Source organism: Bactrocera dorsalis, chromosome 2, assembly GCF_023373825.1.
Source record: "Bactrocera dorsalis isolate Fly_Bdor chromosome 2, ASM2337382v1, whole genome shotgun sequence".
Lineage (NCBI taxonomy): Eukaryota > Metazoa > Arthropoda > Insecta > Diptera > Tephritidae > Bactrocera > Bactrocera dorsalis.
This window is the reverse complement of record NC_064304.1, coordinates 15,032,925-15,060,263: the sequence shown is the minus strand read 5'-3', so window position 1 is coordinate 15,060,263 and position 27,339 is coordinate 15,032,925. Positions and strand designations below refer to the sequence as shown.

The 27,339-nt window shown below is 36.3% G+C and overlaps 1 protein-coding gene across 1 annotated transcript in view; it reads left to right on the top strand.

Moving 5' to 3' along the window:
- Positions 1–27,333, top strand: part of LOC105227566 (DNA-binding protein D-ETS-4) — a 33,129-nt gene extending 5,796 nt beyond the window's left edge. Inside the window, exons 2-5 of the mRNA XM_011206972.4 lie at positions 16,876–18,004; positions 18,769–18,929; positions 26,312–26,384; positions 26,454–27,333. Of these exons, the coding sequence (XP_011205274.2) occupies positions 16,876–18,004; positions 18,769–18,929; positions 26,312–26,384; positions 26,454–26,836 (1,746 nt within the window). The 3' untranslated portion in view covers positions 26,837–27,333. The remainder of the gene's footprint in view (positions 1–16,875; positions 18,005–18,768; positions 18,930–26,311; positions 26,385–26,453) is intronic.
- Positions 27,334–27,339: the final 6 nt, after the last annotated feature.

The following is a 27,339-nucleotide window of genomic DNA, read 5'->3' as shown; positions in this document are numbered from 1 at the left end:
CGACGGCGGCGCTGCTGTCCACAAGCAAGCATGCTGGTGTCAACTATGTCGTCCATCCGTGGACCAACTATGCATGTGCGGTGCGCACATGTAGGCAGTCCGGCCTCGACAGCTAAAGGCCTGCTGGCAGCTACGGACTACGGACGCGGCGGCCGGCGGGCGGCAACAGCGGGTGTCTGTATTATGGGGTGAAAATCGCTCATTATGGCAGTAATAAAATAAATACTGTCCGTAATTATAAATGTGTGTACTAAGTATGTAAGTGTGTACGCGTGTGTGTGTGTGTACGTTGCCATCAATGCGGAGAAATGTTATGGAATGCAAGGCAAAAGCTACAAAAACCAAGTGGAAAATCAATGACATAAATACTTATCTGTTCTTAGGTGGCGACAGTAATATTTGAAAAACACAACAACAGCAACAACAAAACGTTTGTGGTATTTATTTATAGCGTTTTTCATTATTGCACTTTTAACTGCTTACTTTTGCAGTCTTAAAAGCGCTAGCATGCGTCCGCCTATTTCGAATGGCTATAATTTGTGTGGTGTACTCATTTTGATCTGTAGAAATTATATAGCGTGAGAGTTTGTGCGCTGTAAATAGTGTTCTTAAAGTGTCATTTAACAAAAAATACTAAAATAAAACTTGTATTTACCCTCACTGGATGCTTTACGTTTTTGAGTAATTGATTACTGGTCCACACTCTGTAATATGAGTACATATTTACCTCAATACCTTGGGCTGCTCCTACATTTTAGGCACTCTTTCTCTCAACCTCTCGCATCAGCACCACAAAACTTATAACTGTTATTGCTTCATAATAAGCACACTATTTTAGAATGTGGCCCTTTTCTTCTTATAAATTTACTCATGGCATCAAAGTTAGTCCCTTTTTTTCCTTTAAGTGATTGTATCCTCTTTAAAGTCACAAAAAATGTCTTTATTTCGAATTTTCTGTCAAGAGTAATTAATTTTAATAAAAAATAAAGCACAATCAAAAAATTTAGTTTAGTTTCAATAATCGGCGATTCATTTCGAAAAATTTTGAAGCATGTTGATGGTGAGAAGGATTTTTCTGCTAATAATTATCACAGCCCAATAACTAAAACAAATATATATGATAACAATAGATGAATAAAGGTAATGACAAAAGTAGTGGTTAATTACTGGGTAAATATTCGTTAAGTAGTGGTTAATTACTGGGTAAGTACCGGTTAAGTACCGGTTAAGTACTGGTTTCGAGAAAATGGCGGCTTCGCAAAATGAATCGTCTTTTTTTTAAATTTAGGCTTTAGAATGGCATAAAGCTTATACTAAGTTCAAAAATTCTTGCTAAAAGCTCATATCTCCAAAACTATTATATTTGCCGCATAAATTTAAAAACTTCAGAGAATATTTTCAAATATATGTACATATATGCATCTGATATATGGACAACAAATCTCGATTTTTTGAATTCCATGAGGAATTATAATGTTAAAAGAATTTCAATAATGTTTTTGGGTATACATACATATATATTTATAGTTGCCTGTAAACAATATTATTCCGATTTTGAAAAGTTTAACATCAAGATATATTATTAAGAAATTAATTTTTCAATCAATTTTATAAAAAAGAGACTTCTGAAATAGTATTAGTTCATAAGTATTATAAAATATAATAAAACCCTAAAATTTTCTCAATTTTTTTTCGGATCTCTAGTTTTTATAATAAAATCTCTAAAGCTTTCATTTCTTACATTTCCTACTTACATTCCAAATATTTTATCCACTTTAATTCTAATACAAAAACTATCAACATTTCTCTCTCCTTTAGAACTGGTATGTTAGCAACACTGTTCCTAAGCAATATGACCAATTTTCTCTTCGCTTACTTCCCAGGCATAATTTGAAATATTTTGTAAGGAACTGAGAATGTTTGAACTCATTAATTTAACTATTCGATTTATTTGGCGGTTTCGAAAGTTTATTGTAGAAACATTCAGAGGCAAAATTTTATAATAGATCACTGATTAGACTTGTAAAACCATCGACTGTTATGAATGAAAAAAATTTTGAATATAATGAATCTATACAAATTCCGTAATAACGATAAAATTGTAAAATATTCAGGACGTTTAAATATATGAAGGCAACAAGAAACGAGACGATAAAAATGGATATTATGTAGTTGAGAATCATTCAACATACCATATTTCCTTCGAAACAAATTGTAATATCGCTTTTGAAATCATTTTTGCATCATAAAAGACCAGGGTATATCATTTTTAAAAGCAAAAATAATTCAAAATGAGACGGAACCGAATGAAATGAGAAATTATATTAAATTGAAAGAAAAAGAAGAGTAAGGGAAATACCGTGGATGAATTTTTAAGAGTTAAAAGCTGTTTGAGTAAATTTCCGACAAAAGTAGAAAATATGCAACAATCTAAAACTCTTACTCTCTTACCAATTTTAGGACTGAATGACTGGCGAATTTTAACAAGAAGATTGTAAGAGCCAGAACTATGCTTTCGGTGAACCTCAAAGCTATAAAAATCATATTTCACAATTTTACAAACAACTAAACGACGGTTAGTCTTGTATTCAAATTCTTATATAAAATCCACTGAATAACGTTTTTACGCCACATGAATTTTTTATCAGTTTTTGTTATAATATATTTGTCAAATGTCAACAGTTGTAAATTTATCAAAAAAAATTTAGACAACCTGAAGCATGCTACAATGTTGCAATCTGCAACTGCATTTTGTTGCAAACTTCATGCGACACAATTCTAAATACACACAAACACACACACAGTGCTGAACCCAGCCATAAGTGCGCTTGGCTTGATTTTGAAATCGCGAAAGGTCGTCGCTTAATTGAGATTAATATTTTTTCAAGTTTCAAGTCACGATTGCGCGTTGCTAGCCGCCACACAGACATAAACCGTCGACATTATTACAACTTTATAACCACTTTGTTGTTGTTGATGTTGTTTCAGTTGACTTGAATAGCTGAAATGCTTTGATTCTAAAATGTTTGCATAATTCCAAACAATATTTATATAAGATTCTTATTTTTTGTGACTTTTCCAACGACACAACCCACGCATGCGCAGCTACCAGCAACGGCAGTGACAATCTTCGCCACTCTTTTTCTGTCGCGCCAACACCGTGCCCACGGCTTTAATTAATTAAGCCGCGCGCAGCAATGTAAGTTAGCTGCGACATGCCTGCGGCGTTTCTTGTAATGCGATTATTTCAGATTATTGCCGAAACGTGCCACACAGAGTCGCCGACACTAACACAAACGCTTAGCAAAAAGCTGCAGCGCTCCGCAGAGCAACAGCATAGAGTTGGCATTCAAATGATCTGCTATAGAACAAATTGAGATTTAATGGCTTGGTAGTGAGGTGGATAACGGGTGCGGCGGACATTTCAAATGTGTCGCTTGACTTTTGTTAAGCACTGTTGTTGCACACCTGCCACAATCAAAACACTGCAGTTTGCTGTTGCTCGTGCATCCACAAGCGCAAATCGCTGCAATTGCAATGCGACTATAAATTAATATAATTTTAATTTTTATTTAAATGTATGCATTCTTTGTTTGCTAGCCGCTCGGTGGCACTGCAACAGTCACAGCCAACAACTGGCCGCCACAGCAGCAGCCAAGGCCAACTGGTTGCAGGCTGAGCGCTACCTGATGGCTATCACATTTGTGTGCGGCTCGTGCGATTTGCAACTAATCTAAATGCATACATCTCTACAGGGTGGTTCAAAGGCAAATAATAAAGTTTGAAAAAAATATAAATTTAAACTGATTGGTTAGTTTCAATGCGAAAAATTGATCTTGGCAGTTTTCGGTGCTTGAAAATTACAAAAATTTTCATATATAGGGTAATCGAAAAAGTCTTTTCGTATTTCTAATCAAACTTCAACTTATTTTTTTTCATATTTATAATGAACTTTAATGAACCCAATATGTACCATTTTGGTCGATCACTTTTTGCCATTTTTCCTCTAGAGACATTATTCCATAAATGTAAAACTTTTCTGGTTTCTCGGCGAAAAACTTCGACAAGTAATTTTCACAAGTTTCTTTTGAAGCTAACTTTACTCCATTAAGGGAGTTCTGCATTGACCGAAACAAATGGTACGAGTAGTTCGATGTTGCAAGGTCAGAGCTATATGGTGAATGCACCAAAATTTCCCAGCCAAGTTGTCCCAGTTTTTGCGGAGTCATTAAGATGTGTGTGGTTTAGCGTTGCCCTGTTGGAAGACGAAGCCCTTTCTGTTGATCAGTTAAGGCCGTTTTTTTCGATTGCTTGCTTCAATCTCATCAGTTGTTGGCATTCAAAATCATTTGATGATGAATGTTAAGTTCCTTATGTTCCTGTCCTGATCAATATTTTCCACAATTTCAACGTCTTTTTCAACGATAGGTCAACCAAAGAGAGGTGCATCTTTCACATCAAAATTTCCAGAACGGAATTTAAATTTTTTCTGGTTAAAAGAAGCTTAAAATTTCTCCTTTCCAACACTATATGGTGTGATACAATGTGACTGGTAACTCTGGAGATATACAACTGCAAGGACATCTATTGACAAAATACAAAAGGACTTTTTCGACTACCCAATAAAATATTTTAGCTTCAAAAATGCTTGAAACATCTTGAAGCTAGTACCAAAGCAATAAAACACAAAAAAACGAAAAAGCTTTCTTCTTCGTCCTCCTGACCTCACTCACTTTTCATTCGTTCACAACTCACTCACAGAAATTCAAATAGATGTGTACTAATTAAATAATATAAAATTTCGACATATTAAAACCTTTTAGTAAAATACAGCCTCTTCTGCTTGAAAATAATAAATAAATTCTGCACCACCCTGTACTCGCCAAGTCGTTCATTTTTTACACTGCTCTATTCTAATATGAAATTCAAATTTATAATATTGACATATAATCGCATAAATAAACGAGTCTTTCAGAATATGTTGATAAAAGCGTTCGCCACTGACACTGAAATGTTTGATTGAGCGTTGCAGGAGCGGTTCAGCGTCGCCAAAGGGAGCGGCGTACGATGCACTTAATGTAATTAACAAGCTAACTGTTAAATCAGCACAATTGCGAATGTAAATTTATAATAAAAGGTTTGAAAATCAATACTAATTGAACACTTCGGGCCGGTTTTATTACTTCACGCTAACATTTCCATTACCAAAGGCACCAAAAGTACAAAAAACTGAAGAAATACACGGCAGCAACAACAAATCTTGTAACTTTGTACAGGTTCTCTCTGCAACGCTGCTGCTTTTACGGCTCCAGTTGCTTGTAGCTGTTCAAGGTTGAATTATAAATACAAATCAAGTTGAGTCTAATAATTCTTTGTTCAGCAGCGACTGACAAACGCCAAGCGTCAAATGGCAAGAGGCAAAAGGCAAGCGCTGCTAATCGTTCGATATTTTTTTTTTGGCCCGCCGCGATCGCTGGGTTGGGCTGGGTCAGTTGCCACTGCGCAGAACGTAGAAAAAGCTAACTCACTGCAAACACACGCACGCACACAGGCGTGCAGAGCAATAAACAAGCATTGAAATTATAACAAATTGCTGCGCACAACAACAATAACAACAACGCCAGCACCATTTGAATATGTAAGAAGAACAAATGCAAATAATCTTTCATTTATATTTATGCATGTGGATCACTGACGAACGTTCTAAGCCAAGCATGAAAACAAGTTGGCACACACACACACACACACAAGCACATGTGTAAATAAACACTTGTATAACTTGACAAAATGGTGTTGGTATTATTTTTGTTGTATTTTTTTATTATTACTTTTTGTTCTTTTTTTATTATAATATATTTTTTGTATTTATTTATATCTTGTCTTTTGTATTGATTTAATATGCGCGCAGATCGTTGACTAGCGCGTACAAACCCATTTATTTGATCGTGCGCGAGCGCTTGATTTTATTATGCTTCTTTTTACACATTGTTGCTGTTGTTGCTGCTGACTTGCTGTTGTGTGTTGTTGTTGCTGGTGGGTGTATTAACAAACTGGATTTCATAATAGCTATGTTCTGAGCGCACACACATGTCGCCACACATTGTATATTCGTGGGTATGTATATGCGGGCTTAAGTACGTACAGCTCTGCTCCCACAAATAAAGCTTCTCTCAGGCGTATATACATAAGTATTTCGAAAAAATATGGTAATTGTAGAATAAAATTACATATACAAATCTATAGTAAGCCTGGAGCTGTTCCTCACAAAATAAAAAGAAAAACAATTTTTCTCACCAAAAAATATTTTTCTTTTTTGTGGAAAAAGTAATATCTTCCTTTACGCATTGCGATCGATAAATAAGCTCCCGATTTCTATGTTATTTTTAATATACTTCACATTTGATATGATTTTACAATTTGAATTATATATATGTATTGTATATATATGTATTGTATTATAAAGAGCTGGCAATTGGTTCCCAAAATATTTTCAATAGCAATTTTATTTAACACCGTTTAGTTTGAGACAAATATTTTAGGTTTTCCCTAATTTAATAGTTTTTGAATAAAAAAAAAGATCAGCAATCAGCAGCGCCACTAAAAAAAGTCTTCAATTGCAAGCTGCTTTTAACCTCTTTGGATTCATACCGATATCGAACCACTACATCATTAGGGTGGGCCATATAAAATTTTAAATTTCGAAGATAGGGCGTAAAAGATTGAGTGTAGCGTTTGCTGTATGGCACGTAGCGCCGTCCTGCTGGAACCAAATGTTGTCCAAGTCTTCCTCTTCAATTTGCTTGAAGAAAAATTCGGTTAACATTGCGCGATATCGCTCACCATTGATGGTTACGGTTCCTTCTTCATTTTCGAAGAAAAATGGGCCGATGATTCCACCAGACCAAAATCCGCACCATACAGTGATTCGTGCTGGGTGCATTGGCTTCTCGACGATTACGTGCGGGTTTTCTGTGCCCCAAATGCGACAATTCTGCTTGTTAACGTAACCATCGAGGTGGAAATGAGCCTCGTCCGAAAAGATGATTTTTCGGTAAAATTGACCATCCTCGGTCAAACGATCTTCTGCCCAATCTGCGAACTGTAGAATAGTGAATAGCGACCCATTTCGTAAATTTTAGACTTTTTACTGAATATCTGTCACTTTCCGAATGGTATTTGACGTTTCCAATGTCGAAATATAGATAATTCAAATTTAAAACGTTAGATGGCCCACTACAAACTGAACGATCGGAAAACAGTGTTTTCATGAATTTTTTTTCATTTGACGAGATATTGTAAAGAAATTCGGCACGGGTGATTGCAGCAAATGCAGATTGTTTTCTCTAAAAAATTCTATGGCATTACTAAACATGTTTAGTCAATTTTTAACTCTCAAAATATTCGAGCGTAATACTGGGCTATTAAAGTATTTGGCCGTCTTTGTTACAGAAATTCGTATATATTTTTTTTGTTTTTTGAAATGTATAGTTACGGCACTAAATAAAGGAAAACTGCAAATAAGAAATGCAATTGAAGAAAAAAAGTTTGAAAATTGTGTAAATTTGTTGAACCAAATTTATTTTTAAAAGTATGGGTTAAGTTAGATGGCTGATCTCTCAGCATTCGAGGGGATTCTTCTTCTTCTTAATTGGCGTAGACACCGCTTACGCGATTATAGCCGAGTTAACAACCGCGCGCCAGTCGTTTCTTCTTTTCGCAACGTGGCGCCAATTGGATATTCCAAGCGAAGCCAGGTCGTCCGATTAGAAAAACTAATTAGAACCCTTCGTGAACAATTATAGAGAAAAAATATAACCTCTACTTTGCCCAAATACAACAAACTAATATTCAAAAACATCTTCCTCAGGATTATTCTTCTGGAAATATTCATAAATGAGTTCATTTAACCAAATATAATCTACAAAAAAACCTCACAAGCACTGGTTTCATGTAAGAAAATTAATTTAAATTCTTTTTTGTTTGTATTTTTGTGTTTATAAATTTCTTTAATTTTTTCATAACATTTATTACTTATTGTATACATACTTATAAAGCAGTGATTCAATATTGTTCTGTTACATTACTGTTGAACATACCAAAAATACCGTGCAAACAAAAATATGCCACTTTGATAACTCAAAAATTCATATGCAGAAGTATACGTGTCCGAACATTTACTCGCACAAAATCCCAAAAAGATATTTGAATTGGAAAAATTCCCGTTTTAACTAGCGTTTTTAATGACGATGAAATATTATTGGTTTTTATCAAAATGCCGCTGAGAGGAAAATCTATTTTTAACTTTATTGTAAGATAAAAATTCGATGGATTCCCTTTGCTACCGTGCAACGAAGTATTCGTTTTATAACTGGAAATCCCTTACATGAGTGCAATTGAGCGCATAGATTTAGTCAACAATTACTATTTAGCGTTTGTTAGTCATGAAAGCTGATCGGTAGCTCTCATCAATTTAGAGTCAACTAATCATAAATATTAGTGCATGTGTATGTAGTGTGTGTGTGTGAGGCTGGAATATATTAAGAATGCAACTATAATTGAGAGCAATAATGCCAACAATGCAGTCGAAGAAAATAGGGAGCGCAACTCGGCTCGTTAAAATTGTATGACGCTCATTATTTATGGGATTATCCCAATTTGCAAATAAAGAAATTTATGAAAAAATCATTGCCTTAATTTAAATTGCTAATTTTTGTAATTCGAAATGAAAATGAGTCGCTTGCTTGCTGTAGACTCATTACCTCAGGTGATTACTAGATTTGAAAAGAAAAACAACTTGAAGTTTGTGCATAAAACTTTGGAATATTGTGTATAAAAATATGTCTGTGGGATATTTTCTTAATAACAGTATTAAATTTTTCATTAAAGGTATTAAATTTACAGTCTTTTAAATGATTGATGGCAACGAAATTGTGTGGCGCAGCAAAATTCCATGGTTATGTTGATAGTAGAAGCAATTTAAACATATTTTCGGATTATAAAATTGCTGTCGGGCTTGAAACGAAATATTTTGTATGTTGCCACCTGTTTCAAAACGTTAAATATTAAAAAAAATAGAAAATAGAAATTGGCAATATTTTTTAGAAATGTGTCACCAAAATTTAAAGTATTTTTTTGCTCAATGTTGCCACTTAAAAAAATATTTTCAAAAATACCTCTAAAAATTTTATTAGATTTAAGAAAAAAATAAGTTAATACCGTATGAGTTTTAATCTAAAAATCTTAAAATCTGCATGCAACTGAAAAAATTTTGTATAATGGTTGCCACCTTTTTAAAAATTTGAACTCCGTACATTTTATTTTGTTTATGCACTATTAGAAATCTAGTATCGAGTTAAAAATATTTAAGAAAACTAACAGCTAAACTATATTTTTTGTCGCGTTGCCCCCTAAAAATATACAAATGCTACAAAATTTTTTAATTAACTAGAAAAGAGATTAAATTAATACCCTATGAGTTTAAATCTAAAAATTTTTTCATCTGCTTGTAGCTGAAAATATTTTGTATATGGGTTGCCACATTTCAAAAATATGTGGAAAGCGTGAAAACTCGAAGAGGAAATACTTAAAGTCAAAATTAACATGGATTGGGCTTGACTGTCTGTCCAGTCAATAGAGTTGTCGACTTAATGTACTTAATAAACGTGAACTAATTGTGGGACCGGACAATGTGCATGGCTAATGAATATGTCCGCTTAATAGAGCGCCAATTTAATAGAGCGTTCACTGTATTTTTTTTTTTATGAATTGTTTTTACTATCCTGTCTTCTAAGTTGGTAGTATAAAAAGAGTGCAAAATTTTGTGTTTGGAAAGCGCCTTAATAAATTGAATATATAAGAACTATGTAGTGAAGTATAATGAAGGAATAATTTGCCATACATGTGTTTGCCATTACTTGGGCACATAAAATCTTAAAGTTCTTTTATATGCACTTTAATAAGGCGCATACCAAACGCCGCATTTTGTAAGAAAAACTGAACAACAACAATTTCATAAACTCCAGCACATAATGGTAGCGCTGATTTAATGCGCTGATAGGGAAAAATACTTAAATGCGAGTACTTAACTTGCGTCAGTTTATGATTGAGCATAAAGTTTCGCATACAAAATGAGTGCAATGCGCTACAAAATAATGATCGCTGCAAAAATAGCTGAAGCACGTTGTCATGCAGCGTTGACGGGAACACCGTGCGTGCAGCGAAGGCAGCGCAAAGCCAACACAGCCAAACGCCCACAGAATTAGAAGTGCGCAAGCGGGCGTGTGCGAACATGCAAAAATCCATAAACAACAAAAAAAAAAAAAGAAAACAGAAAAAGCATAAAGGCATAAAGGCATTCACTTAGAACGCATTCAAATGCACAGCAAGCGGTCGTGTGGCCGAGCGCGCGGCGACTGGCACTGTCAACACGCATGCGCACGTGACGGTCGGGGCTGCATTGCGCTGGGCATTTGGCCACCGATAGACACGAGAATGGCATAACCCTTCACCAGGCGTTGCCATGCCAGCTGGTACTTAGCAAATGTTTGTTTGCATTCGAATGTGTGTATGTGTGGTTGTGCGCAAAATCGGCGCATTATCAGCCGCTGCCAGTGCATATCTCTGGCGAGTATGAAATGGTGTTTTCCTGCGGCCGCTGACATGCACATAAATTATCTGGACATTTGTGAGCTATTTGTTCTTTATTTTATTACTATGTATAAAGTTATTTCGCCTTTTTACTTTTCGACCGCGTCTGTTTTGCGCCCCTCCATGGCCTTCGCTTAGGGCAAAGCAAGACATTTGGAGCTTGTAGTGCTATTGTTTTTTGTTATTTTTGTTATTGTTGTTATTGATTTTTCATTTTAAATGCTATGCGTCGTTTGCGTATGTTGTGCAATGCTTGAAGCATATTTCATTTGAAATTGCCACTATCAAAGGCGTAGCGATGAATCACGAGCGAAGGGGCCAAAGACACTCGTCATGCAAAGACCTTCAGAAAAGGAAAACAAAAACATTTCAATTAAAGGCGAAATAGAAAATTACAAAAGCATAACGCAACACTCAAGAATGTGCATTATCATTTTTGTATTTCTATTATGTTTTTATATTTCCAACTCGCACTAAAATCGCGAGTTTTTCAGCTTTGATTACTTTTTTTCATTTTTGCCTATTTAGTTACTAAGTATGCTATTTGTTAGTCAGGTTTCTGCTGCCGCAACTGATCATCGAGCGCTGTTGGAATTAATGAATTTCAAATTAAAATCGAATATTTCAATTTCAACCAAAATCAATGAAATTAGCTTGGCGTTCAGCAAAGCAAACGAAAGACTTAAGCAACGAACTTGTTTGGCACTGCCGCTGTGCTGCGCTTGTGAAGGGGAATGTAAAAGGAATTTATGTGCTGATTATTTGTATTATGAAAAGCGTAAACATGGTTTGAACTTCCTATGGTGGGCGTGGTCGTCATACTCACTAGGAATAGTATGGCATTTTTGTGAAAAATCAGTAATTTTTAAATTATAAATTCACAAATAAAATTGAAAATATAAAAATATTTAATTTTTAATAAAATGGGTTTCATTTATATTACTTCTCTTAATAGAATTATAAATTTTGGTTTTCAAAATTATTTTCTTTTTATAAAAATTAAAATTTTTTAATTACTGTTAAACTTTAATTTTTTAATTATTACTTTTTAGTGAAAATTATTAAAAATTATAAATTAAAGTCAGAAATTAAAATTAAACTTTTTCTAATTATTACTATTTTTTTGTTAAAATTATAATTTTCTTAATTTTTTTTGTGAGAGAAATTAAGATTTTATTTTTTTTTTAATAAATTATAAAAATTTTTAAATTAATTAAAAAATTAAAAATTATAAATTTTAATTAATTTTTTTAATTAAAATTTTTAAATTTTTTCTAATTTTTTTATTTTTTCATAATTTTATTTATTTAAAAAATACCAAAGAAAAATCATTATTAATTTTTCAATTATCAAAGCAAGTTAGCTCTGAAATTGAAAAAAATTTCTATTTTTCCATGAAAGTCCTAATTGAGTTAATTGGTAATATCTCCATATGGATTCGTATTAATTTAAACAGTAAGCTACACTAAAACCATGCAAGCAAAAAATGCAAAGAGATTGTTTATTAATGGACTCAATTAAATCTTTCGCTAATTGACTTAATTAGCGGTTTAACTGAAACGGCTATAAGATGTAGGTAGAATATTTACTAATCTATTTAAAAACAATATACTTACATATGACTCACTAATTGAGTCAATTAAATTATTCACTAATTCACTTCATTAGAGAACTAACTAAACGTGCTGTAAAACTGGGTATAACATTTGCTAATGCGGTTAAAAACAAACAAAGCTAATTAACTCAATTAAATGTTAACCAATTGATTTAATTAGAGTACCAACTAAGCCGGCTATAAGAAGTGTGTAAAGTATTTGTTAATATGGTTGAAACAATATATTTACTAATTGACTCAAGAAACTAATTAACTAATTGACTTAAATAAATGATTAACTGAAACGACTTTAAAAAGTACAGTTTTATATGTGAATAAAAACAATATACTTATAACTCATTTACTAATTGACTATATTTAAGTAATGGTTGAACCATCTTTTCATATAAATCGGCTTTCTCACTCAATTAAGTTATTAATATACATATATATGTATATAATAAGATCACACCAATAAACAACTATCAATTTAAAGTGTTAACATTTTTTATCACTTGATGTTGTAAAAATATGCTTTTAACATTCCTCCCGCCTTGTCCTGTTCGTGCCATATTGCGCACAAAATTAGATCACTATGGAAATTCCACTGGACTTCCTGCTTTACTTAAATTCCCGCAAACAAACGCAGCGATTGTTTGGCGTGTGTGAAACAGAAAAACCAACTCGACTCACGTTTTCCAAGTGTTCACACAACGGGACAACACGAAATATAAAATGTTCTAAATCGCTGCTAGTAAAGTCAACGTAACGAATTGAGGCAAGAGACAATTGTATCTAGCAATCAAGATATAAACAATTGTGTGCTTCAACTCAGCATGTGAACAGCAAATCAATAGTGATTGTTGTTTTGTTATTTTCATTTGGTTGTTTTTGCTGTCATTCTTCTTCTCTGCTGCTGCCTTTGCGCCTCGACACCTGTCAATGTTGCAGCTAATAAATTCTGAATTCAACGCGAAAACGTCATAAATCGAATAGGAATTTTTTTCTTACGCGCCAACACAATACGCTTCATTGTGCACAACAACATTGTGTGACGAACGGACAGACGGACGAACGGGCTGAGGGACCTGACCGCTGGTGAGGCGGTCATGTCGCAAAGTTATTTTTAGAAATTAAAATCAATTAATTTTCCCGCACAATTGACACATACTGCGCGGTTGTTGTTGTATTGTACGCGGTTACACGCTTTGTTGTTGTTCGTATTTGTTTAACAACACGAACGGCGGAGCAAAATAGTAAAGCGATCGGTACGGTTGCGGCCACAGTTCATGGCATATCCTACTTATCTGCCCACATCAGTACTCCAATTACCAGCTGCCAGCAGCCAGCAGTCGCTGACGTGTTGTTGTAAAGTCCCAACGTTAGCATTTTCCAGCGTTCGGGTTATTCTACATTCCCCCACATGTTGTTGTGCTCGTATTTCTATAGCGATTTATTTCGCATATTGAATTTATTTTATTTATTTTCAATTTTTCAGTCAGCGTAGCACAATAAAAAATGTAATAACTTCGTGACTAGTTGGCATTTACATATTTATGTCTGCATTTTAATACACAACAAGCGCACACGCACACACACATACATACTTCATACATACTCGTATATGGCATATGAAGTAAATTTGCGCATATAAATTTCAAACAATGTTGGAATAAAATTGCCAGTGCCGTCGGCATTACACAGCACATACTCGCATGCCATATACATGTATGTATGTATGTATATATCTGCATATGTAAGAGTAAAGCTGCTCATGTACATATGCTTAGAACTTAACTCGCTTGCTTTTGCTGCCCGCTCACGGCTGATCGAGCTCGAGCGCAAACTGGCTTGGCGTTGGAAAACCCCGAATCAGTTTAAAAAATCGGCCGCTGGCAACTGCTAAACAAACACTAATGACAACAACAATAGCACAATGTTAATAGCGCACAGTGTACTTGTATGTATTGTGGTCATAAAATGCAAAAAAAAAACTACACATATAAAGTTTTTAGCTTCAAATTATATTACCGCTGCTAATTTTAAAACATATGCTTTTCATAATTACATTACTTAATTACAGTTATGTAATCGTGATTGAACCATTTATGATCTGCATTATTGTAATTATTAGTCTAAAATTAAACGTCATTGTAGTTTTCTTGATTACCATTACTAAAACTCTTATTATGTAATCATATACGAGCAGTACCAGTATTAAAATTTGCAAATCATTATTACTTCATTACAATTATGTTATCGTTATGGTAATGGTCATAATTGCGGTTAGTTGAAAGTGAGTAATCGTAATCGTAATTCCATGATTACAATTACTAGAAAAGTAATCCTTTAATTATTTGATTACAATACTCTAATCGTTATGGTTATTTTCATGATCACCATTAGTAACAGGTAAATCATTAATTGTATAAGTAATTATAATACTGAAATCATAATTTCATTTCCACGATTACCATTACAAGGATTTAATCGGAAAGAATGTAATTACAATTCTTGAAGCGTAATCATAATTTTCATGATTATAATTACATTGCTCTCCAGTCCTGGCGTATTTAGCATATACCGGAAAATATCCCAGTTTGCGTTCCGGGGATTACGTCTGGGAAGGAGTTTCTTGACCTCTACTTTTAGCGCGAACCTTATGATTCCATGGTCCGAGAATGAGGGCTCCGTTTACACCCTCCATTGTGAGACCATTCCATTCATAGGCTCGTTACTCAAAGTGGTGCCGCTCTCCTACTTATGGTGAGAAAAGTGGGTTCATAACCGATATTTTCTATAGCTAAGATAGTACTATGCTTCACAACCTAAGATAAGGGGCAGTTTATGATGCCTGCTGTAGCTCACCAGTCGATCCACAGCCAATGGAGGCGCTGTGGATGTCTCTCCTGGAAAATAAGCTCAGGCCAGGACGAAGTCTGTTGCTTCACTGTCGCTGGCCTGCCCAGCAACTAGCAACTGCCGCAAGGTTCACCTAGGCAAATTCCATGTTGAAGGCCACTACAGGATGATTCTCACCCCTGCCGTCATCAGCGCGCGCTGCCATCCATCGAGTCGTCTAGACACTCCAGAAGCTCCTGCATGGATAGGATGAGTGGCCACCTCATCCACCAGCATCTTCTCTGTCTCTCCGTTTACGGCGGTGGCCGTTTTAGGCTTGTAAGGTCTCAAGACCACCTAGCAGACGGCAGCTTGCTCTCCGAACGCACTTGTACGACTAATCGTCGGTGCAGAGGTTTAGTCTCCATATGGAGTCCTCGACTTTGCTGCTGACTACTCGCCAGGCCGAGATGCTGAGGCCCAAGTTCTGATTTTTCATCCGCCCAAGAGCGAACTCATAAGTATATGTAAAATAACTTAAAATAGCTATTTGGTGTGAATCAGGCCCACTGTTCAACGCCGTGGACACGCTTCTCGGGGCACATATAAGCAGCGCAAAAAATTACATAAAATCAATTATAATATAAATAGATACATATAAAAAAATAAAAAGGTAGATACATGTTTTGTATCAGCCCCGTTCAAATTAAAATAGAATTAATAAAATACACATATCAACAATAGCTTAGCTTTCAGCTTCGCGCTCAAGCTTATGCTGTTCAGTGATTGAGCGCTTTTCCACGAAACTCTTAAGAACAAAGCGTAGAGAATATTGAACGGCGTCAATAGCTTAAAAGCTAGCTAGAACAACCAAACTAGTTCTAGCATGAAATGCAATTTTAGTAGCACCGAGCTTTGGTCTTGCGCCTTGCGTCGCTGATGCGCGGAAATGCTAAAAATATGAAGCGAATGAAAAACAGTTTAAGCGCTTAGCAAACCAGCGCGATTTTGGCTGGAGCAGCGAGCTTTTAGCGCTTGCATTTACGCTCACAATGCACCCTTTCGTGCAAACACTGGCTTAATATTTACGAGTGTACGGGACACGGTGAAGCGGGTGTGTTCTTATGCGCGCACACAGCCGCGCGGCGTTGAGGGCTTAATCGCTTTGACGGGGGTGTTTTGAGCAACTCAAAATGTGGGCTTTTACAGCATGCACAAATGCATTTTCGTTTGGGAATTTTCTCTGAGTCGCCTCGCGTCCGCAGATCGCACCCGATCGATCGTTGTGGCGTCATACCATCCAACACGCTAGCGTCTCGATTTGCATTGCTAAACGCTTGGAAAATGGCAGCGCTAAGCAGTTTGGCACGGCGCGCTACAGAAATATTTAGCGCTGTTATAGAAGCTGTAGCGACTAGTTTTAGAATGACGCGCTTTGTTGACGGTATGCTCAGCGGCATTCGCTCCGCCAATGGCCACACTGTATGATTGATCTGATTTCGATGGAAACGTACGCGGAAGTCAAGGCTGTGGTTATCGCGCACCTTTGCTGATACAACACAATTCAAGTGGCTAGCTATTTCGATTAAAAATAGATTTCCTTTCAAAATAATATAAAAAATTGTGCCTTAAAAAAGTGAGTGTGCGTGACTGGTGCGTTTGCTTAGCGCTTTATAGTAAACACACGCAATATATATTATAATTATAAGAAAAAATTTAGAAAAATATAACAACTGTGCTTTTTTTAAGTGTTCAACTACAACAATTTATATCTTACGCTCGCCTCGTTTCAGTTAACTCAAAGCAATTGCTTGGCGCCACCCACCACAGTGCCTCATCTGCAGCTAACACCTTCTACTATACACACAACAACGCCGATGCAATCATCCGCTCAACTCTCGCTTTCACTCAAAGTGGAACAAGCACAAGTTTCCGCTAACGCATTTCTCGAACCATCTAACGCAACCGCGTCCTTGTCCTCGTCTGCGTCATCTTCAACCGCCTACAACGATCCTTTCGCCGCCTATGCCGAAAACTTCGATCTATCACTACTACCTCAGAATTGTGCTCAAACAAACGCTAATATACCCACTATAGTATATCAATTTGGTTGTAATACACCCACTACACCAACAACGACGCCCGTATTGTCCCCAACCGCCGTGCCGTTTCATAACCTATTAACACCACCACAGATTAAAGTCGAGCAAGCTTGGTCGTTCGGTTCCACTATCTCCCTGCCGGAGGAGAATAAGCGCGAGCCACAATCGCAACCGATGCTTAAGTCAGCGAATCAGTTGATACCACCACCACCGTATCCGCATATTTATCCCTCTCCCCAATCGAGTCCCGCTCAATCGGAATACGGGTTTCCGCCAACACAATTCGCCGGTTGCTTCGAGTCGCAGAGCTCCTCGTTGAGCTCGTCGCGTTCATCTCTGCATCCCTCATCGCCATATCCCTCGCTAGATGCCTGCAATATTAAGCAAGAGTTGCACATCCTGCCACCATCGCCACCAGAGTCCAACTGTGAAGCACCGTCACCGCATTCATCGTGGGCCGATATTAAATCGGAACCGCTCGATGCTGATGTGGAGACTTTGATCGATCTGAAAATGTTGCTCGATAAGAAGGAATTCTCCAACGCAGCTTATAACGATTACAACAGTAGTAGCAGTGAATGTCATTTGAAACCGTCGGCAGCGATGCCCGTACAACAACAACAGCAGCAGCATCAGCAACAACAACAACAGAAAAGTCAAGATCATCAAATGCTACGTGAGTTCTTCGAAGAGAACCACTTTCCCATGGGTTGTAGCATGAATGAAGTTGGTGGCAATATTGAACAAGTGATCTCAATGGCTCTCGAGGATACGAAGAGCCAGGCCGTGGAGACCTGCGCCAAACTGCAGATATCACAAGGTAAGTTTTATATTGAAGACTCAGTTCGTTTTTTAGTGGTGATTTTAAGGGTTTATTTATTGATAGTCCAGTCTCTTATACAACTATAGTTCCTTCCTTTAGTTGGCAATATACTTGATAATTAAACTTTGTTATTAAACTTCCCGAGAAGTTTCACATTACTTTTAGGAAAGATTTTTAAAGTCGCGAGTCCAAAATTTATCTTTAAGGTTTCCACTTAATTCGAAATGCTTCGACGTAGTCAATAAGTCAAAAGGTATTCTAAGTTAGGAAGCTTTATCAGTTTCTGACAGCCTATTGTGTAAATACCGAATCTTCGAAATGGTCAAAAATTAAATCAAAGTGTTTGAAATCCGTCCTAATAGTTCGCAATTTCAATACCATAAACTTAAAATTCATTTAAAAATTCGCAAAGCTCCACTTTACCTAAAAGCAACCTTTTAGATTAGGTATTAGGCTTTTCATTGTTTGGAGTCTGAGTACGTTTCATAGCTTATTTATCGTAGAAAGAGTACGATTTATCTTCGAAGATTGTATCCCTTTGGTATTATGAGATTGAGAACTATTTTAATGTGACTTCTTGGTCCAAAGACTGCCACAATTTCTAAAAAACTATTTTATGCAGTGAAAGATGCTAATTAATATATAGAGTCTCATATTTTATGTCCCCCAATTGATTTTCTACTTTTGGAAACGTGACTACGCCCATTTTACTGACTCTCTACTAGAAAAATTGTGTCTCATTGTTCGCGTCTATTTCTCAGATCCCTGCGATTGGTCGGTATCTCAAGCGCACTCTTGGCTACGTTCCACAGTAGCACAGTTCAAATTGCCAGAAATTGAAGATTTGGAGGCAAAATTCCCGGAAAATGGTGCAGCACTAATATTACTTAGCGAGGAGGAATTTAAGCGGCGAGTGCCAGAGGTAAGTGAAAAACTAGAGCATTTTGTGAAAAAGTGTGTTATCGATAAATGAAAAAAACATTTTGCATAAAATCGAATTATCGATAAATACGAAAAATGTTTTAACTTAGAATTTTTGCATGCAATCGATTTATCGATAAATGAAAAAGCATTTTGCATAATATCGGTTTATCGATAAATACGAAAAATGTTTTAACTTAGAGTTTTTGCTTACAATAGTCTTATCGATAAATAAAAAAGCAATTGGCATAAAATCAAATTATCCAAAAAGGAATCGGTTTATCGATAAAAACAAAAAAATTTATTAGCTTAAAATTTTGTACACAATCGGTTTATCGATAAATTAAAAACATTTTTCATAAAATCGCTTTATCGATGAATACGAAAAAACGATTACCATAGAATTTTAGCACACAATCGATTCATCGATAAATAAAAAAGCATTTTGCATAAAATGGGTTTATCGATACGAAAAAAGTTATTAGGGCCAATAACTTTCAATAAAACTAAATTCAAACGAATTTCACTTACGCAATCGCAACTCGGTTACTAAGCCGTCCTTTATGTTAAGTAGAGCACAGAAAATCGAAGCAATATGCAAGGTAGTTTTTCCATTATAACGTTTCGTATTGTTGTTAGTGTGCAACACCGTAAATGCCATAAGCTTTAATATGCATTTGCCCCAAAAATACAGTTCCACGAGTTGGACCACATACGGGCGGGCGGAGCGGCATGCGCAGAAGACGCATTCAATAATGCTTAGTGGTGGACAAAAGACGAAAGTACTGCTTATCAACAAGAGACCAAAAATAGCAACAAAAGCGTGGAGAGAAAGAAAGAAAGACGGGCTTGTCGAAGTGGTCGCACCAAATACCAAATACTCATATAACAAATACGAATGGGTTACAAAATCAAGGGGCCAAAATTTAATTTTGCACAGAAATGGACATTGTAAAATTAAACAAACACAAATAAGTGAGCAACAACAAAGTAGCAAACTAGCGAATAGGAGACGAGAAAATCGAAGAAACAAGTTTCGTAACTGCGTTGACGTCATTTTCGTATATGCCCGACACACATACACACACACTCACTCAATGAAGAAGCAGCGCTCGCGCCTAAAAGCCATAATTAAACTAAAACAACAATAACAACCACAATGATAGCGCAACTGTAAGGTGCTTCAGACGCTAGCACCACCAACAACAACAACACACGGCTGAAACTAGTAACGATTAGTAAGCTTTTAACGCACCGCAACAACGACACTAGTGGCAAGCGGTGAGCGGTACCGAGCGTGGTTCGAGTGACTAGTTAAAAGCAATAACAACAAAAATGTATTAAATTTATTTTTGGACTAACCAAATGGCAGATCCGAAAGAAAGGAGGAAGACTAATGGCAAAAATAACAACAGTAATCGAGTTGAATTGCTGGAATGCAGCAGCAGAGGTGGCAGAGGGAGAGCGCAATAGCATGTGAAAGAGAGCGAGAGAGAGGCGCGCTAAATGAGCTTTGTTGAAGAAGTTGAGTTTTTGCTGTTGTTTCTTGTTGTTTTTGTTCTATAAACGGGTATGCAAACGAAAGTAAGTGACTAGCACCAAGTGATATGGAAAACAAGTGCAACAATAAGGCAGAAACAATAAAATTAAATCGAGCTGCACTTGCGCAAAGTATTGAGGAGTGTTGCCACCAGTATAAAATCAAGCATTGCTCAAATAATAAGTACGAAAAACTTCAAGTTTTCAGAGATTTTGGAACTCAGTAAGAAAATTCTCGAACCTTTTTGAGGCTTTGAAACTCAGTATGAAAATTTTCTGAAGTTTCCTTAAGTTTTAGAACTCAGTACTGAAGTTTTTGAAGTTTTCTGTGGTTTTGAAACTCAGTACGAATAGTCGAAGTTATCCGAGGTTTCGAAACTCAGTACAAAACTTCAACAGCATGTCTAACAAGTGAGATTCAACTAAAAGAAAAATCTGAAGTAATCCTGAGGTCTTCCTAACTTTTTCGAACCTATAAGGTCTGAGATCTGAAGTTTTTTTCTACATTTTCTATCGATTCTTTGCGTTTTTATACTTGCCACTCTCTACTAATGTTTTAGTAGAACAGTTTAGTTCAAAACTGACAATCGAGTGGCCATATGTTCAAAATTTTGCTGCAGTAATGGGCTTCAAATACTCTTCAAATCAAACCCTCAGAGAACATAAAGAAAAGAGAAAACCAAACGAGAAAAATCCCAAAAGTGTAGTCTCCACTAAGTTCATACCATATCGATTTCTAAAAAGCATGGCAACACTGCCCCGTAAACATTCAGCAATATAAGCCAAATCAACGAAATCAGAAACGCGAAAAAATTGCGCAAAACAAAAAATTAAAAAGTCGAAAATGACAACAAAACCGGCAAATGCAACAACAACGACAACGCGCGGCAGCAATCAAAACAAATTCGCAGCCAGAACGACTTCATATCGACGACACGACACTCTTTTGAAAGTGCAAAGAGGAAGAGTAAACGAAGCGTCGGTGACGGCGACAGATTGACCACGATCACGTCAAAGCCGCGCACCAGCCAGACACAATCGCAAGCAAGCAGCCAGAGAGCGGACAGACGTCGCCGAAGAAATGCAATCGATGAAATGAAAAAATCAGTACCCGTGGTCATGGACGAAGGTGAAAAAGAATGCGCAAGTGTGAAGGTTGTTTAGTGAAATTGTAGCTGTCGCCGTCTCTACCGCGCCGCTGCAACGACTGCTGGCGGCGGAAGGGGGCCGAAAGGCCGTTCGTTGCTGTGGCTTCGTCGCGACCAGCTGGAAAATTATTATGCGCCGAATTGTGATAATTTACCCAAAGCTGATGCGTTGGGCATAATGTGCAAAAGCAACAAAAGCGACAGCAACAACAACATAAATACAGTTGTTTGGCAAAAGAGACAAACAAGTCGCCGAGTGGCATGTTGGACGGCACAGCAACAATAACAATACGGTGCACAACAAAACTATAAACAGTCGAAACAGCAATGGCAACAACAACAACAATACCGCTCGCATGACGATGTGGAAATAAAGTAACTGAGCCAACGACCAGCAACGACATTGCAAGGTGAAAGTGAGCCGATTTTGTCATTATGGTTGTTGTAGTTATATATACACAATAAGCCCGTTGATTGTTGTTGCTATTGATATGTTGTTGTTGTACAACAACACTGGGCCGTATTGTAGATTGCGTGTCTTTCGGCGCTTTGGCTGTTTTGTAGGCAACCACGTTGTTGGGCCACTCTCGACCCCACCACCGCCCGCTCTGCCCCCCCGGCGCACATTCATTGCCACAACAGCCGATTCGGCGCAGTGACGACGTGGTCTGATCACTGCTGGCCCACTCTTATGCGCTGGTCTATAAATATCACAATATTAATGGTTTTTTGGGTTTCGTTGCTCGCTACTCGCTTGCATTGTGTCTGCTTGTTGCTGTTGCACTTTTCGGTGCTGCTGTTGGTTACCGTGTCAATTGTAGATGAAAATATTCCATCAATGCAATCTCGGCTGAATGGCATCGCGCCGGCTTTGTTTTGCATTTGGCATTTCATTTTTTGATTTTTTTTTTTTGTTATTGTCGCAAGTGTGCGTGTTTGATTGGCTGTTGTTGCTGTTAGATTGGTTGCATTGGTTGCTTCTTTCTTTTGTGTTTTTGTGTTTAACACTTTGATTTCGGTGACGGGTAAATCAGCATTGATTGATCTAAATGAGGGAAATATGCAAATATCGATAACAAGCAGCAATTGTTGTGCTTCTTCTTCCTAATTAGGTTTGCATTAGGCGCTCAGAGTGGGTCAATTAAGGGAGAGTCACTCCTTTTTTCTTTATTGACTGAGTTCTTTCAGATTCGAATGACCGTTATATATAAAAATTAAGCTAGAATTAATTAAATATATTTATAAATGTATCGGATTCCAAAAATGATCGAACAGAAGAGCTTTTTTGTAAGCTTAAGCTCAGATTTTCAGCCCAAAAAAGACTGATCTAACAGAATTATATTCTAAAAATACTATCCAATGTGTCAGATCAAGAAAAACTGTATGGACATATTTAAAGTTAACTTTTTCAGTTCAAGTTCTCCCAGCAACAAAATATTTCGAGCTTATTAGAATATCTGAGTCGTCGCTAATCAAAATACAGGCGTTACTAAAATAAAAGTTTTTTTGACTTATACTAAAACAAAGGTTTAGAGATGAGATGAGATTCGTGAAAGAGAACCCCGAATGCTAAAAAATTTCTTTCAATTAAGTCCAAATATATCTGAGAGAAGAAAATTTGAGCTGTGTGAGCTTAAAAAATCATAGATTAGCTAACAGTACTTATATAAAGAAAAGGGAGAAGCGAACGATCGGGTTCTCATCATAAACATGCTGTGCTCTTGTCGGACCTTCTATGAAACAGTGATGAAATCACGTTTCCTCTGTGAACGGATCGACAAAAAAATCTGCACCAGCTTTGAGGAAGCTTTGTTTTTTTGCATTTGTTGTTGTATTGAACATTATTTTTTGTTGTTGTAGTGGCTGCTATTTTTCCAAAAGTTTTAGATGTTGCTACAGAGCTAATATTTCTGATTATAAATTTTGTTGTTGAAGTATTGAACATTATTTTGTTGTTGTTGTAGTTGTGTCTCCTTTTTATTTGAAATATTACTGCAGTCTGGCATTTCTAATAAGAAATTTTGTTGTTGTTTTATTCAATATTATTTTTAGTTGTTGTTGTAGGGTCGCCCCTTTTTCCAATTATTTGAGATATTGTCACTCAGCAGACATTTCTAATTAGAACCAAAACTTTTCCGCTTACTTAGACCCGACTTTCGAGAAAATACCATTTTTTTCGTAATCAGAAAATTGATTGGAGCCAAGAGTTTTTTAAGTTCAAATATTATATATTTGAAGAAAGCTTCCAAACTACCAGTTCTTAACCGGAAATGAAATACGCTCGGCATACATGAACTAGATTTTCCTGACAACAACTCCCTCAAAAGACAACCCAATGACTTATAAGTTTTAGCTTTGTGAACTGCTTTTAAGCGAACAGAAAATGTGTAGTGAGTTTTTTTTTTAATTATTTAATATATTGTCATAAAAACAATTGTTTTAAGACAAAACAAACTGCTAGCTATCTGGAAGTTATTTAAATTTAATAAAAAAAAATGAAAAACCCTTCACAAATAAAAAAGTTTTTCATACGAGAACTTGACGTTAATCGCTCAGTTTGTATGGCAGCTGTGTATATGCTTGAGACGTCTGCTCTAAACAATTTTTTTGGAGATTATGAGATTATACCGTTATCTTAAGTAATAATCCTTGCCAAATTGCAAGAACTTTTTCAAATAAGAACTTGAGTTTATTCCGTCAGCTCGTATGGCAGCTATTTGCTTTGATGGTTTGATATCGGCGGTTTCGGAAGATAAGCAACTTTTCGGGAAGACAAGGAAGTGTGCTAAATCAGCTCAGCTCGTCACGCTGATTATTTCATTCTGGGTGTTACAAGCTTCGTGACAAACTTAATATAAACTTTAAAAAATGTAAAAATATTTTTTTTTTAATTTTCATCGAAAATCAATTCAAATTCACAACAACGCTATACTCAAAATCCCTATTATTACAAAACTCAGCTATTTATTAATTTATATACGAAAGCCTACATAAATATACAACTGTAAAAATCATATAATCATTAGCTGCACACTATCAATCAAAATATATAACAAAAAAAGAGCTATAATTAAAAAAAAAATATTTCCGAAAGCTAAGCCTCCGCGAGAGTCCACAACTCACATGCCATAAAAGCATGGTTTGGTCAAAGGTCGAGCTAATATGCACGAATGTATGTATATGTATACAACGTTTTATGTACATACATACATATGTATATACATACATAGTACCATATGCGTAGACAGTTGCAATCAAAACAAAGTGCTTCTTTTGGTTAAACTTCCAAAAATCGCCGCTAATACCAGTTATTTGTCGCTATCGAATTGTGTAACCGCGCATCTCTCTTTCCAAAAACACACACACTCATGTGCACTCATACTGCCACACACATTCGTTGGGCGCTTACATAATTCTTAGAAAAGACAAGATAAAAACAGAAACTGTAATGATGGCACCGCATAAACACTAAATGACTAAGTTTTGACTGACTTTGGAATTAACTGAGCGTATGCAAATGAGAGCTGTTGACTTTCGTCGCGACAAGGCCGAATTTCGATACAAAATGAAATGCATATATAAATATATACATGTATACTTGTGTGTGTGTGTGCATGTACGATGAAAATATGTTTGTGGCAGCGACTACAGGGAAGCGCTGTCTGCAACGGCAGTTTAGTTGTTGGGTTTTATTGCCAGACACAGTTAATGGATTTTGATGTTTTTGGCGTTCCTCATTATGGCCTCACGGGAAAATCGATTATTTAGCTAATAAATATAATAATAATTATTATAATATAGTAAATATATGTATGTACGAATTAGGATTCTAAGCCCTTGTTCATTTTACACCGCTTACGCGGTTATAGCCGAGGTTATAACAGAACGCCAGTTGTGGTCACCACCTGGTCTTTCCAACATAGTGGAGCCTTCCTATCCCTCCTCTGCTCTTATAGCTGAAATGTTTTCATCCATTTAGATGACATAAGCTAGCCAGCGTAGCCGCTGTCTCCTCTCTATTTAGGTTGTAGTTCGTATTATTTCCCCCGGCAATGGTATTTTCCAAGATTTGGCGCATGGTGAATATATGGTCGTTTGTAGATTTTCCAGGTCTAAAGACATACTTATAAGAATCAAGCAGTTAGTTGACGATGGGCTTCATAGAATCGATAGAACTTTATATGCGATGTTAAGGAGGCTTATCCTACGGTAGCTGTCGCAGATTATGGGATCTCCCTTTTTGTGGATTGGTCTTGAAACCTGTTATTCTACGGTTATTACTATGACAATGTAGCCTCATTTACTTTTCAGCGAGGTCTGAGTATAAGAAAAGGACGCTGGTAATCATAACCCGAGAAACTATGGATTCTCGGTGCGTTTTACGAAATTGTTCCAACGTTTTCAGTGATTTGTCGCACTGCGCATGGCCTCGAGACTTGAGCAATATGTAATTTATTTAGCATGTTCTTTGGATATATCTTACATAGCAATTAAATTATATTTGATCATACATTTCAACACGTAACATTTTGCCAAACTGGAGCGTCTGCTCTTCTAGAGAAATTCATATACTCGTATAATAACATTATATTAGCTTGAATAACTACATTTTTATTTTAAATCTTTTAAAAATCATATAAAAAACACCAGCAGCTAAATTGCACTCATTAATGTTCCTCACCTTCTTTCATTTCAGAGCGGCTCCGACTTGTATGCGCAGCTAGAGGTGTGGCGCTATCACTTCAACAGCAATGCGGCAGAAAGCGACGGTAAGCTTCATTATAAACACTTTAATCTCTGCTAAAGCAAATTAATCAACAAATTACTTGCACTTTCAGATGACGAAGATATGCTGCCCACCACAAGCGCTCTAGCTGTTGCCGGCACAACAACAACCACAACAGCAAAATCAACTGACACGAAGCGCACCGGCCGCAGCGGTGGCTCACACATACACCTGTGGCAATTCCTCAAGGAACTGCTCGCCGAACCGCATGCACACGGCACGGCCATACGTTGGATCGACCGCAACCGCGGCATATTCAAGATTGAAGATTCGGTGCGTGTAGCGAAATTATGGGGCGGACGCAAGAATCGACCAGCAATGAATTACGACAAATTATCGCGTTCCATACGGCAGTACTATAAGAAGGGCATCATGAAGAAGACCGAGCGCTCACAACGTTTGGTTTATCAGTTCTGTCATCCGTATCAGTTGTAAGCGGGAGAGCACAAATTAGAAGAAATGTGAGATGAAGCGGCGCGTAGAAAGCCATTTGGGTAATACAATGTCAATTCGGTGTAGCAAAATAATGACCTTAATGACAAATCAATAATTTATTGCTATTTATTTATTTATTTATTGCATACATAAATACAAAATATTTATTTATTTATTTATTTAAATTATAACGAAAACATATTTATTCGTGGATGCTAAGGAGTTCAATAATTTATTATTTATTAAATTATTTATTTATTGAAATATTTATTTATTTATAAACGAAAGAAAGTGCCTGTAAAATTACACAACGCTGTTGTTTTAGAGGCCGCAGCATTACTTAATTATGCTGATGATTATTCTTGAATCTCTGAAATGTCCAGTGACCAATAATAACTTACGGCAATGCAGTTAGTATTGCTGTGTATGAAAATTGGCAACGTTGGAACGGTTTTAAAGCAACTTTATTATAACAACAACTTAGTAAAAAAGTAACTTGGTAA